Genomic DNA, 14,231 nt, shown 5'->3' with positions numbered 1-14,231 from the left:
CTGCAGGATTCAGATTTCCACTCAGGTTTTTATCTCCTCATGTCTCAACCTGCTGGTGAAGCAAACAAATGAACATTTTTCTGCTGGCTGGGTGTTTAATGCGTGATCTGAAATAAAGATTGTAAACACAATCTGTGCAAAAATAAGATGAGAAAATCTCAGTCAAAAAGTTCTCAGTTTAATTAACACTACAAATATAACAAGAAATAAATTTTGTATTCATCTGTTTCCCTCCTGGATGAGATCAGTCTGCCAGGTAACACATGACACAGCAGGCATGACGCCTTGTTCTGGTTTTTCCAGTACCAGTTCCTCAGGCTGGCTCAGTCCGTCTCCTGACCTGGAGGAATGGGTCCCTCTCTGCTCCTGATCCTCCTGGTTCTGGTCCAAACAGCAGGTAGGAACCAAAACTGTGATTCATGGGGAAGTTCACCTTTCTGAGACCAAGCGGAGCTGAAGTGTGAGACGCTGAGATGCCATTAAAACCACAGCAGCTCTCACAGCGGGTGTTTGGGATCTAATGTGTGAGGACGGTCCGATTGGTGTCCAGAACTGAACTGGACTCTTTAGAAACAGCTGAGAAACGAGCAACACAAGGACTGAGCTCCACCGTTCCCTAAATACTGAGAGGTCAACATTAGGGTCGATCCGATTCATGTTAGACACATAAAGGAAGTAAATTGTACAATGTAACAGGGTCATGCCCTGTCACAGGGGTCTTCAGCTCCAGGCCTCTAGGGGCCGCTGTCCTGCAGGTCTGTTTCAGCTCAGCTCAGTGCAACACTCAGGTCTTTATCAGGTCTGTGGGAACCTGGCTGCAGACTGAGGCCTTTCAGCCTGACTCAGGTCTGACAGACGCAGGACAGAGTTAAAGCTCTATTATTTACCACTTACTGTCCAAGCTATCTCAAGATGAAGAACAATCTTTCTGTTTTTATTTCCAAACTGCAGCTACTTGGTATTCAAGTTATTTCTTATTTTAAGCTGCAGATCAAATCAAAGATAGTAGAAGAAAAGGCTAAAGTGAAAGTTGAATCACAAAGTTTAATTTTAGTGTATTAAACATAAAGTGATAATTCTCCGTCTGTGATTGTATTTAAGTTTGGTTCTGCTCATAAAATAATGAGGTTCTGTAGGTCGGAGCGGATCGATGACCTGCATTGGACCTGAATCCTGCAACCACTCAACATTAACCAACAACTCAACATTAACCTACAACTCAACATTAACCTACAACTCCTGCATGAATTTAGTTTACAGAAGCTAAATAAGTTATTTACCAGAAGATCCATAGAAATAACATGGGTTAGCTTGTTGTTAGCGGTAGCATCGTTATCATAGACTAATTATTTAAATAGCACAACTCGCAAAGGCAGAAACCAGTCCACAGCCATTTAATGATTCTGTTGATCCTAAATGTTTGATCCAACCTGAAACTAAATGATTTGATTCTCCAGGCTTTTAAAATTTTCTTCTGGTTTAATGAGGTCAGCAGCTCCAGATAGTTATTTATGTGAATCGCCTCCATGAAACGACGTAAATCCTCAGGATTATAAGAGAAGTGTTTTTTGAACAGAGATAATACGGATCATATCATAAATATATTCATATTAGTTCGAGATCCTCGTCTGTTTCAGTTTATTTAGGCCGTTAGTTTCTCGCTGTGATCAGTTTTACTTTGTTTCAAACCAGAGGAATCCTCTTCCTGACCTCCATCTGAACTTAGCGTGTCATCCGGGTCACGTGACTGAAACCCACCAATTGGCTACTTTATAGCTTGTAGCTTGAGAATTTAATAAACTCTAAATGTTTAAGATAATCAGGAGTTCTGCATGTTTTCTTTTCCAGATGGTTTTCAAAGTCATTCAGTGTCCCGCTGCCTCTTTAACTCCACTGAGCTGAAGGACAGCCGGTACATCTACTCCTGCATCTACAACAAAGTGGAGTTTTTGAGCTTTGACAGCAACATTGGGCTCTATGCTGGATACACGTCGTTTGGAATGAGGCAGGCAAATAAGTTGAACAATAATCCTGTGGCTCTGAGCAGGAGGCGAGCTCAGAAGGAGGCGTTCTGCCATCACAACTCTGGGGTCTTATACAGAAATGTTTTGAATAGATCAGGTGAGTTCATGAAAAACTGCTTCCAGTTCAGGGGGCAATGGGTGACTGTCGGAGGGCAATGGGTGACTGTCAGAGGGCAATGGCTGACTGTCGGGGGGCAATGGCTGACTGTCGGGGGGCAATGGGTGACTGTCGGAGGGCAATGGCTGACTGTCGGAGGGCAATGGGTGACTATCGGAGGGCAATGGCTGACTGTCGGAGGGCAATGGGTGACTGTCGGAGGGCAATGGGTGACTGTCGGAGGGCAATGAGTGACTGTCGGAGGGCAATGGCTGACTGTCGGAGGGCAATGGGTGACTGTCGGAGGGCAATGGGTGACTATCGGAGGGCAATGGCTGACTGTCGGAGGGCAATGGCTGACTGTCGGAGGGCAATGGCTGACTGTCGGAGGGCAATGGGTGACTGTCGGAGGGCAATGAGTGACTGTCGGAGGGCAATGGCTGACTGTCGGGGGGCAATGGCTGACTGTCGGGGGGCAATGGCTGACTGTCGGGGGGCAATGGGTGACTGTCGGAGGGCAATGGCTGACTGTCGGGGGGCAATGGCTGACTGTCGGGGGGCAATGTCTGACTGTCGGAGGGCAATGCTCCAGATGTCCCCAATGCCCTCCAAAGCCCCTAGTGTCCCCTAGTCCCCCAATGCCCGCCCCTGGTGCCGGACCTGGGGCTAATAAATATTACCTATAACCAATATTAATCAATACCTATTGAGTCACAGCAATCTCTTTTCCAGGGGAGCCTGGCCAAGACAGAAACTTGATATATTAAGTTTCCAAACTTGGCCTGGATGAAAATCCAGTTTTGAATCTTGTGAGTTAACTTCAGTTTTTGCACCGAGGAATCGGATCTCTAACTCTCCTCTTCCTGTTCCAGTGGCTCCGTCTGTCGCTCTGAGCTCAGTGGCGCCCCCTGCTGGTGGACACCCCGCCATGCTGACCTGCAGCGTCTACGGCTTCTTCCCCAAACAGATCAGAGTCACCTGGAGGAGAGACGGACAGGAAGTCACCTCTGATGTCACTTCCACCGCCGAACTGCCAGACGGCGCCTGGCTCTACCAGATCCACTCCAGCCTGGAGTTCAGACCCAGGTGAGAGCAGGTAACACACACACACACACACACACACACACACACACACACACCCACACACACACACACACACACACATACACACACCAGGTGAGACCTTCATAAGAGTTCATTGTAATTAATATTAAATAGATATTTTATTGCTTTGAACTTCTAAAAATTATTTGGAAAATAAACATTTAATAAAGAGGCAATAATTTTCTCAAATGCATTTATTTCACAACGTGCTCTATAATTATAAAACATTACAACGTGGAATAATGTCCATGTTTCACATATTGCTTATCAAAAGGTCTGACATGTCAGCTGTGAAATACAAAATGCATTTTGCTTAATACATTTTTCTTCAACACAATATGGATGAAACTGTTCAAAGGAGGAGAAAGTAAAGCCAGCAGTTCATGTAATATGAGAGTAAATGTTCTTTTAACAGGAAGATATTTGAACAGGATGTTACAGAACAACCTGATATTCAGATCCCAGTTTATGTTTGTGTTGGTCAGAGACTGACCTCTCTGTCCATTCACTAACACAGATGGTCTTCAGGCTGGACATCACCGTGTTCCTCCACTGCACTGGACCGTCTCCAGTCTCCCAGTACGATAACCAGTGTTGGTCTCTGGACCATAACAAGCAGAAAACATAACAATGAAAATGGAACGAAGGAAAACATTTTTACTGCAACTCTAACAACAAGCCTCAGTTACAGAAATGTGGAGTTTCAGAGATATTAACACTTTCATAATCATTTATGGAGCTTGAATCTTTGAAGAATCCATGGAGGCTTTGGGATCCATCCACAACCAAACTGGTGCTAATATATAGAAAAAGACAATAAAAGGATTAAAACATGCTGCAAAATGTAAATAAGACAATAGCAGGAATAATGCTTTTAATATGAAAAAGGCTTTTACAGTTTTTAAAGGAAAAAATGATCAGAAAGGTTGATAAATCTGATAAATATTCATGTAAAAGTTCTGAGGAAATTAGCTCCCGCCGCTGGACGCAGGTAAAAATATTCAGTGGTGTGTAAATTGGAGCAACGTTGCTGTGGCAGGTTGACAATTTCAACAGAAAAAAGAAGCTGCTTTCAGTTTGAACTTGTGTCCAGAGGAGGACTGACCGCCTGGAGTCCAGACTGATGCATTTACTGTATATCTGGCAGCTCTAGGCTGTCATAATGTAACAAAATAATATATCAAACATCATTTTTATCCACCTCGACAGCCCATTGGCTGATTTTGTTGACAGACATTGGGCTTATCCAATGAAATCCCTCAGCCCTCCTTGGGCCCACCCCCCTCTGAGGTTATAAATAGAGCCATTTCAGCCAGGGCCGTGCAGAGACCCCCTACCAGCAGCTACTGAGCTGCTGGTAGGGGCCATTCAGGGGCCTCCAGACATTCAGGGGCCTCCAGACATTCAGGGGCCTCCAGACATTCAGGGACCTCCAGACATTCAGGGACCTCCAGACACTCAGGGGCCTCCAGACATTCAGGGACCTCCAGACACTCAAGGGCCTCCAGACCTTCAGGGGCCTCCAGACATTCAGGGGCCTCCAGGCCTTCAGGGGCCTCCAGACATTCAGGGGCCTCCAGACATTCAGGGACCTCCAGACACTCAGGGGCCTCCAGACACTCAGGGGCCTCCAGACATTCAGGGGCCTCCAGACCTTCAGGGGCCTCCAGACATTCAGGGGCCTCCAGACCTTCAGGGGCCTCCAGACCTTCAGGGGCCTCCAGACCTTCAGGGGCCTCCAGACATTCAGGGACCTCCAGACACTCAGGGGCCTCCAGACATTCAGGGGCCTCCAGACACTCAGGGGCCTCCAGACATTCAGGGGCCTCCAGACCTTCAGGGGCCTCCAGACATTCAGGGGCCTCCAGACCTTCAGGGGCCTCCAGACCTTCAGGGGCCTCCAGACATTCAGGGGCCTCCAGACATTCAGGGGCCTCCAGACATTCAGGGGCCTCCAGACATTCAGGGGCCTCCAGACACTCAGGGGCCTCCAGACATTCAGGGGCCTCCAGACATTCAGGGACCTCCAGACATTCAGGGGCCTCCAGACATTCAGGGGCCTCCAGACATTCAGGGACCTCCAGACACTCAGGGGCCTCCAGACACTCAGGGGCCTCCAGACACTCAGGGGCCCCTAGAAATGGTCTAATTGTACCACAGACCATAGATCTAAAGCTGTAGCATCATTTATAGAGAATAACAATGTTATTACATTTTATTTAATGCATCAGCTGAGAAAAATAAATAGTACATTTAGGATTTAACTAGGACGTTTACGTTGTAAAAGTTTAAAGAATCATCTTGATAGTTTGATTGTTGTGTTACCATGGTTACAATATGGTGTAATCTTTGTGTTTGAATTGGGTTTGTTCACAAATACATCACAGCCAATAACCAATAATCAGTGATTGATTTTAAACTGGGCCAATAAACCTGGTCTCCCTCTCACAGATTCACCTGATCGACATTTAAACATGTTAGTGATGCTGAGGTTCTTAGTAGGACGGGGGGTTCTGGCTAAGGCCCCATATTACCTTGGGCCGGCCCTGGAGGAACAGCTGCTGCCATGCACATCTCTGGAATCTACCTGGAATCTACCTGGAATCCACCTGGCATCTACCTGGAATCTACCTGGAATCTACCTGGAATCCACCTGGAATCCACCTGGAATCTACCTGGAATCCACCTGGAATCCACCTGGAATCTACCTGGAATCCACCTGGAATCTACCTTGAATCCACCTGGAATCTACCTTTTCTATCTACATTTTTTATTTCCGCCCCTGAAACGTTCAACGTCATGAAAATCTATATTCCAGATTATTATGAATCTGTTCAAGTTGACCAAGAATTTAACTGAATGTTCACCGGCTCCGTTTTTTCCAACACTGATACTCTGCAAACATTCAGCATGCTAAGCTAAATATGCTAACACCGAGCCATGATGTCTATCATACAGCTTGACCTCAGTTCAAAATAATAGTTATAAACCATCTCAGATAAAAATTACTTACCAAACGCAGTGAATAACTCAGACATGTGGGAAGTAAATGATCCTGAAACGACTTGGGAACCTGAGATTCTGGGACGAGTCAGTGAATGAACTAGTGCTACAGCCTGTAGGAGTTCAGAGTTCAGAAGTCAAGAGTTACTGATTCCATTTGATCACCTCTAGATTTGATACGGAAACATTTAGCACTGGATTTTAACTGCTAATGATATACATGTTGGAGCCTATTAAGAATTGGATTAATTTATTTTTGCTAATGTATTAAGGTTACAGATCTAAATTTATATAAATAATATATCTATTGTAACTTGTTTATTTATTTGTTTTGTTTAGACCCTCCTCCTTATCAGGTGGCCTCCTGCTGTGATTAGGCAGCGGAAGCAGCTGCTGCAGGGCATCTGATTGTTTGGTTAAGGAGCGAGGGGTGAAATAGTTTTGCCACCGTACCAAATAAAGTTTAATTTTACATTTTTTGGAAAGTCAACTCGGAGAGTGTTTCTGTTATTTTTGTACATTGAGAAAGTCACCGTTTGCCACCAGAAAACTTTCCGCGAGTGCTTTGGTTTGGATGAGTCGGAAAACCCTCCTCCTAGAAACTACTCTGGCACCTTTTGATTTTTGTTAAAATCCAAGAGTAGCCGTAACAATACAGGTCAGAGTTACATAAACAGAATGTGACTCTATTAGAGTAAATTAACTCTACTAGCATAAAGTCTACTAACACCAAAACATTTAATACTTTTCAATTTGCTGTGCACCAGGTGAGTCCAGTTGTCTCCTGAATGTGTCCAGACTGAGGCACATCAGACTGCAGTGCTGTTGAGCTCAGGAGGAAGATCTCAGAGAAAAGCTGCTACATAAATAAACTCCAGGTCTCCAGTCGCCGCCTGCAGGTTCTAGATGAGCCTCAGGTACAAAACGCTGGAATGAAACGGCTTCATTTCCTCCTGGTGCAGATCAGAACCTTAATGACCTCATTATTCTGTTCAGGTGGAGCAGCAGAGGCTCATCTAAACGTTACAGGACAGCAGCTCTAGAGGACAAACCTGCTGGTTCTGACCCAGTTCTGTTGGTTCTGACCCGGTTCTGTTCATGTCTCCAGGTCTGGAGAGCGGATCTCCTGCAGGGTGGAACATGTCAGCCTGAAGGAACCTCTGATCACCGACTGGGGTAAGAAGGACTAGAGAGACCTGGGAGAAAGCGAGAAACAAGGCGAAGAGATAAGAAGTCCATGACATGATTGACTACCTTCCTCCATGTAATCCCGTCTTCTCCTTACTATGCCCTTCACTCTCCTCCTATTCCTACCTCCCCTCTCTCCTCTTTCCTATTCCTCCCCTCTCTTCCTCCCTCTTCTCTTCCTCCCCCTCCCCCTCTTCCTCTCCCCTCTCCCTCCTCTTCTCTCCTCTCTCCTCTTCCTCTCCTCACTCTCTCTCTCTCTCCCCCTCCTCTTCCTCTCTCCTCCCCCTCCTCCCCTCCTCTCCTCTCTGTCCCTCCTCTTCCTCTTCCTCCCCCCTCCTCTCCTCTATGTCCCTACAGACCCGTCCATGCCAGAGTCAGAGAGGAACAAACTGGCCATCGGAGCTTCAGGACTGATCCTGGGTCTGATTTTGTCTCTGGCTGGATTCATCTACTACAAGAGGAAGGTCAAAGGTCAGGACCAGAACCAGGACACATTTAGAACCAGAACCTGGATAGGACCAGAACCAGGACTGGTTTAGAACCAAATATTAAAAGCAGAGCCTGTTCATTTTGTGCACAATATATAAATGCATCTGCATCGTTGCAGGTCCAAGAGTCAGAACCTCTCAGTCCAAACCAAATACTTTAATCCGTTCATGAGACAGGAGGCTGAATGGTTCTGATCCGTCCATCTCTGACTCTGTTCTCTGGATCTTTGTTCCTGTTCAGATCTGGTCCCCGTCCCCACCTTTGAATCCAGATCCTGATCCAGGAACAGAACCCGATCAGAACCCGGTCTGCAGGAACTGAAGTTTGTTCTGGACTCTGGTCCAGATAATCAGCTGCTTTTCTCCAGGAACGTTTCAGGTTTATTAATGTTCACTTTCTGTGATTTTATTCTCTCTATGGTTTTTTATGAAGAGATTTTTCCTCAGTTTTGGGTTTTTAATAAAATCTGAAGTTGATATTCAGGCCTGAAGGAGAAAAGAAGAGAAGCTGCATCGTTTATTTTGATCATGTTTTATGTAAAATGTTTATTTCTGCTGTGATTAATGTTAGAAGACAGCAGGACTGGATCAGATATTAATTATTATTGTGATTTTAGTTTATTCTTCTGATTTCTACACTTTGGTTCTTCACAATAAACAACAGTTTCAATAAAGATGATGGTTCTGGTTGACTGGAGCCTGTGAAGTACTGCTACGTTTGGTTCGGTTGTAGCGGTTGATAGGAGTGCACACAATATTTCCCATGGTGCTTAGCGGCATGTTTAAATCCTGTGTTGCAGTTTGACCTTCAGTGTGCTACTTTGACCTTCAGTGTGCTACTTTGACCTTCAGCGTGCTACTTTGACCTTCAGTGTGCTACTTTGACCTTCAGCGTGCTACTTTGACCTTCAGTGTGCTACTTTGACCTTCAGTGTGCTACTTTGACCTTCAGCGTGCTACTTTGACCTTCAGCGTGCTACTTTGACCTTCAGTGTGCTACTTTGACCTTCAGTGTGCTACTTTGACCTTCAGTGTGCTACTTTGACCTTCAGTGCGCTACTTCCTTCCTCTGAATGTGGTTAGAAAGCAGCTCTGCTGTTACTGATTCCAGCCACAGATGGCTACAGCGTCGTCATGGTGATGAATTCACAAACACATGTAGATCAAGCAGAGAGAAGATTTGATATATTTAATGAAAAAACAACAAAAACATGGGGAACACAGGAAGTTGGAACAAAACAGGAGCCGAGTGCAAGAAGGAGGAAACCAGGGAGGAAACATGAAGATCCAATGAGAAAAGAGACGAGTTTAAATGGTGAACAAAACGCCGGAGCTGATTGGCTAACAGGCTTCAGGTGAGAGTAAACAGAGGAAGTAGAAAGATGAATCTAACTGTAGCAAAGAATAACTAAATAAACATAATTATCATAGAATCAGTCAGAAGAAGTGGACTAAGGTGAAACAGAAACAAGGCTGATCTAAACGAAGAACCAGGCAGCACTGGGATTAATTTATTTTTTCTCTCCCTCGGGATATTTTTTAGTGTTTGCTCTTGAAATGTCTTTCAACATTTGACTTCTTGTTGTTTGCCAGTCTGTCGCCACATATTTAGCAGAAGGTGAACCAGTTTCATCAGCGGTGAAACAAAATGATCTGTCCACGTAGCATTAAATGTTCTGCCATCTTCAGAATGTTTCCTTTTCTTGGATTTATTCATGATGTATCTTCCAGGCAAGGGTCAAAAGGTCAATAAATCAGTGCGCTAAAAAACACGGTCTGCCAGACATGTGGGGTTCGCCAGGAATGCCTGTCGCACATCGGCGGACATGACGTATATTTTGGGTGCTAAAAATGTTCAAAACTTTTGTTTTAATGTTACAAGTTTACCATAATCTTCAGATTTAGAAATTTATTTTAAAATTATTTTAATTTATAATTTTTTAATGATTTAATTTTAATAAAATATTCTATTTCCCAAAGTCACTGGGAGCCACAACAGAAGGATGAAAGAGCCACACGGGGCTCCGGAGCCATTGGTTGCTGACCCCTGAGCTAGTGCTAGCATTAGCTAGTGCTAGCATTAGCTAGCATGATATGCTAACGGGGATCGCGGCAGACAGAATATGTGACTGTCGTCATAAATTGTGTAAGATTTTTTCTTTGAAACAGGATGGAGACTTCAGTAGCTGCTGAACGGTGTCATTTTGTGAAGATTAATAACCATTCAGTCATATTCTGTGTCCCGTAACAGAAGCAAAGCAGTTCGGGACGGAGTTCAGAGATCCAGGGAGTCGGAGGCATCTGCTTTAGTTAACGCTAACCAATAGGAACACGTCTTACATCACTCAGCTTTAGTCAGCGCTAACCAATAGGAACACGTCTTACATTCTGAAACACATTTAATTTAAGAACCGGAAGCAAAACTCTTTGAGTTCAGCCCTGAAATGGAGCATCAAGTAAATGTTGAGCCCTGGAAATATGTTAAGAAGTGATAATGTTAAATTAATAGGTATAATTATCTTATTGGGCAAACATTCATTTTATTTAGTATTTAGTTAGAACAATTCATTTCGTTTATGACTAAATATGTGCTCAAACTACTTTATTATTTTTTATTTCATAAATTTCTGTCATGATAATACCCCTTTAAGAAAGACACAATGCATGATGGGAGTTGAAAGTTCATGACCTGTGGATATATACGAAAAAAGAGAAAACTACACTGTATGCTGAACCGTGGATTTTGTTTAATTTAATAAAGTTGCACAAAAGCAAAGATCTGAGTTTTTTAGTTCTTAGTTCTCAACAAAAAACTTCAGACATGCACAAATAAAAGTTTATGTTCTGCAAATAACTTTGTCACTTCATCAAACAAAAATTAGTGATTTTAATAAAAAACAATACCTTTTAAACAATTTTTTTGTTTTAAAAAATTATTACAATTCAAAAAGTTTTGACCACAGTTTCATTTTTTAATTGAGATAAAAAAAATTTATTTGAAACAATAAAATTATTGCAAATCCAAAAGATTTGACCACAATTTTACTTTTTAAAACACACACACACACACACCCCTACACACACACACACACACACACACACACCCCTACACACACACCCCTACACACACACACACACCTACACACACCCCCCTACACACACACACACCTACACACACACACCTACACACACACACCCCTACACACACACCCCTACACACACACCCCTACACACACACACACACCTACACACACCCCCCTACACACACACACACCTACACACACACACCTACACACACACACCTACACACACACACCTACACACACACACACACACACACTCTCTGATTAATGAAACAGTATCTAGTTGTGTCAGCGGCTCGTTTCATGGATTTTTAACGCTGATGCTGAGACACAGAACAGCTGCAGAACCAGAACCAGGCTTCATGGTCCACTGGGCTCTGATCTCTGGTGATGGTTGGAGACGGTACCATCAACAGAACCTGCCAGGTTCTGGTGTTTAGCAGAAATCTGACAGAGAATATTTTAATGAAGCAGGACGGAACCAAACCAACACCAGAATCTGGACCAGGACCAACACAGAGACTGAACCCAGTAACACGACCCGGTTCTGGTCCAAATCTCCACAGAGCTCCAACTAACAGAAAAACTCAGCAGAAGATTCTGTTGAAATCCAGAGGAAGACAAGCTGAAGGGGATCAGAACCAGACGGAACCGACCCACATGGAGTCGAACCAGAACCATCTGACCACATGCTGCAGTAAGAAGTGACTCGTTGTTCCTCTCAGAACCAGAACCAGCAGCTGGTTCTCAACAAACTGGACCAGAACCACAGAGGAACATCTGGATCCATTCCAGATGTTCCTCCCACCACCAGAGGAAGGAAAACACTCTGTGTGTGTGTGTGTGTAGGGGTGTGTGTGTGTGTGTCTGTGTGTGTGTGTGTGTGTGTGTGTGTGTGTGTGTGTGTGTAGGGGTGTGTGTGTGTGTGCAGCAGAGCAGCAGCTGAACCTCCTTCATTCCTGCTCTAACGGCTCCCAGATGTTGGAGGAGGAAATGTACTGGGAGTTCTGGGATCCATCATCCACCCGCTGGTGGGCGGGGCTTTAGTGATGATGATGATTCTCACCTCCATCCTCTGTTCTGGCCTCTGAGGGATTTTGGGTCAGAACCCATCAGAACCCGCCTGCTGGCTGAAAGGCATCATGGGAAACGTAGGAAAGCTGCAGCAGGTCAGAGTGACATCACTTCCTGCCTGAACAGAGGCGGGACTGAGGGAGGGGTCGGAGGTCGCTGACCTTACAGCTGGTTACCATAGAGACGGCAGGGAGGCTGAAGGATTTCCCTCTGAGAGAGAGAGGATGAACTTCTAGGAGGAGTAGATCTATGACTGGTAGGTTTAGATCTATAACATCTAGAATTTATGTTTGGTTCTGTTTATAAAACTAATAAATAAAAATGTTAGAATATATTTCTGTTGTTTTGTTTTACCAGCACAGTGGGCCGGGTCCAAAGTGTCCAGCGCCTTGGACCGGAATGAACCGGATCATACCGGATCGGACCGGTTTGATCTCAGAAGATCCAGACAAACAAACTAAAATCTTTTTATATTTAAAAAGTCCTGGAAAAGTTCTGATCCGTTTCAGAACCTCAGGAGTTTTTATTTTCTGTGTTTCATTAAATTTTATAATCTTTTATTTGCTGCAGAGCAGAAAAATAAATCATTTACCATCAAAGTGTTTTATTCTTGGTGGTTCCGACCCGAACCGCAGAGCCTGACTGGGTCAGGATGCTGAGGTCAGAGGTCACAGGAAGCTGCAGACTGACTGGGACACGAACAGGAAGTGACATCAGAACATCAGCCCAATGGTTCTGCTGGAATGGGACTGGACCCGGACAGAACCAGAACAAACTGAGGAAATACCAGAGGAAAAGTCCAGAAATATGAAACTAGAAGCTGCTTGAAACTTTCTGGATCTAGAACCAGAGGTTCTGGACGGGTAACTGGGTCAGAACCGAACTGTGTGGTAACAGTTCTGGTAATCTGATTAGTTACTGTGGAACAGTCAAAGTACCGATGTGTGTTAATTAGAGGTTCAGATGATACACAGCTCTACATCATGATGTCAGCAGGTGACCTTTGACCCTATCCAATCACAGAACTGAGTAATTTGAGGATGAGACAAAACTTACTGAGAGGAATGATCTAGAGTTATAGATCTAGAGTTATAGATCTAGAGTCACCTTCAGTTGTTCCACTTGTAAACCAGAGATCAGGCTGACCTCTGACCTGAACCTTCAGAGTGGGCCTGCAGAACATTTCCAGGACTAAAGATCTGCTGCCCTTCAGACCTCTCAGGTTCTCTGGTTCTGGTTTGCTCAGCAGAACCAGAACCAGAACCCAACAGCACCGTCTCAGACCAGCTGGTGATTAAAGATGGCGCCTGATGGAGCTGCTGAAGCTCAGATCAGCTTCATGGTTCTGATTTGCTGTGAGAAACCTGAAGGTTCATCACATGACATGAAGCCCCGCCCACTAGCCAACCTCATTAATTATTCATGAAGGGGGAGGAGTCAGAGTCACTGTTTTAGCTGTTCACATGATATACAAGTTTTAGACCTGCAGCACAATCACACCGTCTGAGCTCTGGTTCTCACAGGGTGTGTGTGTTTCTGTGTGTTTGTGCCAAGAACTCACACACCCTGTTTCCCATCAGAAGCGACCAATCAGATGAGCTGGAATCAGCCGTGACCTCTGACCCCGGCCCTCTGGCTCGTTCCAAACCTTTGACCTGAGCTGTGGTCAGAGGTCAGCAGGTCAAAGGGTGAAATTCCTGCCTGAGCCTCTCAGCAAGGCAGCGGCGCTGAGCTGCAGGTCCGGTCGGGTCCGGATCAACAGAACCACTGAAAAGTATTCACACCCCCAGAGCCTCTGACTTTAATATCAGATCAATAATCAATAACTGATTTACTTCAGATAAATAATAATCTGAACTCTGCATTTTAATCTGGTTTAGATTATATTTCATAATTCTGTCACAAGCAGAACATTTAACCTCCAAACATGAAAAAAATGATTCATAACCAAGTTATTAAAATACAAACACTGAGGAACGAGTTTCATAAAAACATCCTGAATATTTTCATTCATGTTTCTGATATTGGTGCCAATCAATGCTGCTGATCAATACTGCTGATCAATACTGCTGATCAATGCTGCTGATCAATACTTTCATCCTTTCAGAACCTCCAGATCAAAAACTTTTCTGCTTCTTTGTTCAAATAATAATAATAATAATAATAAATC

General features: G+C 44.3%; 1 protein-coding gene across 1 annotated transcript; it reads left to right on the top strand.

Moving 5' to 3' along the window:
• The first annotated feature begins 246 nt into the window (after positions 1–246).
• Positions 247–8,610, top strand: LOC106700297 (HLA class II histocompatibility antigen, DRB1-14 beta chain-like). The gene is made up of 6 exons (XM_023346097.1): positions 247–397; positions 1,849–2,121; positions 2,994–3,207; positions 7,337–7,404; positions 7,774–7,887; positions 8,146–8,610. Exons 1-6 carry the CDS (start codon positions 349–351, stop codon positions 8,181–8,183), a joined length of 756 nt encoding a protein of 251 aa, XP_023201865.1. The 5' UTR covers positions 247–348; the 3' UTR covers positions 8,184–8,610.
• Positions 8,611–14,231: the final 5,621 nt, after the last annotated feature.

The sequence above is a fragment of the Xiphophorus maculatus genome, chromosome 14 (assembly GCF_002775205.1).
Source record: "Xiphophorus maculatus strain JP 163 A chromosome 14, X_maculatus-5.0-male, whole genome shotgun sequence".
Lineage (NCBI taxonomy): Eukaryota > Metazoa > Chordata > Actinopteri > Cyprinodontiformes > Poeciliidae > Xiphophorus > Xiphophorus maculatus.
The sequence above is the reverse complement of the archived record's forward strand: the minus strand, read 5'-3'. Positions and strand labels throughout refer to the sequence as shown.

Excerpts from the sequence above, each read along its gene's own strand:
- LOC106700297 (XM_023346097.1), top strand. The coding sequence starts at position 349 with ATGGGTCCCTCTCTGCTCCTGATCCTCCTGGTTCTGGTCCAAACAGCA. Across the intron at positions 398-1,848 it reads GGTTCTGGTCCAAACAGCAG|ATGGTTTTCAAAGTCATTCA; the intron begins GTAGGAACCAAA and ends TTTCTTTTCCAG. Across the intron at positions 3,208-7,336 it reads AGCCTGGAGTTCAGACCCAG|GTCTGGAGAGCGGATCTCCT; the intron begins GTGAGAGCAGGT and ends TCATGTCTCCAG.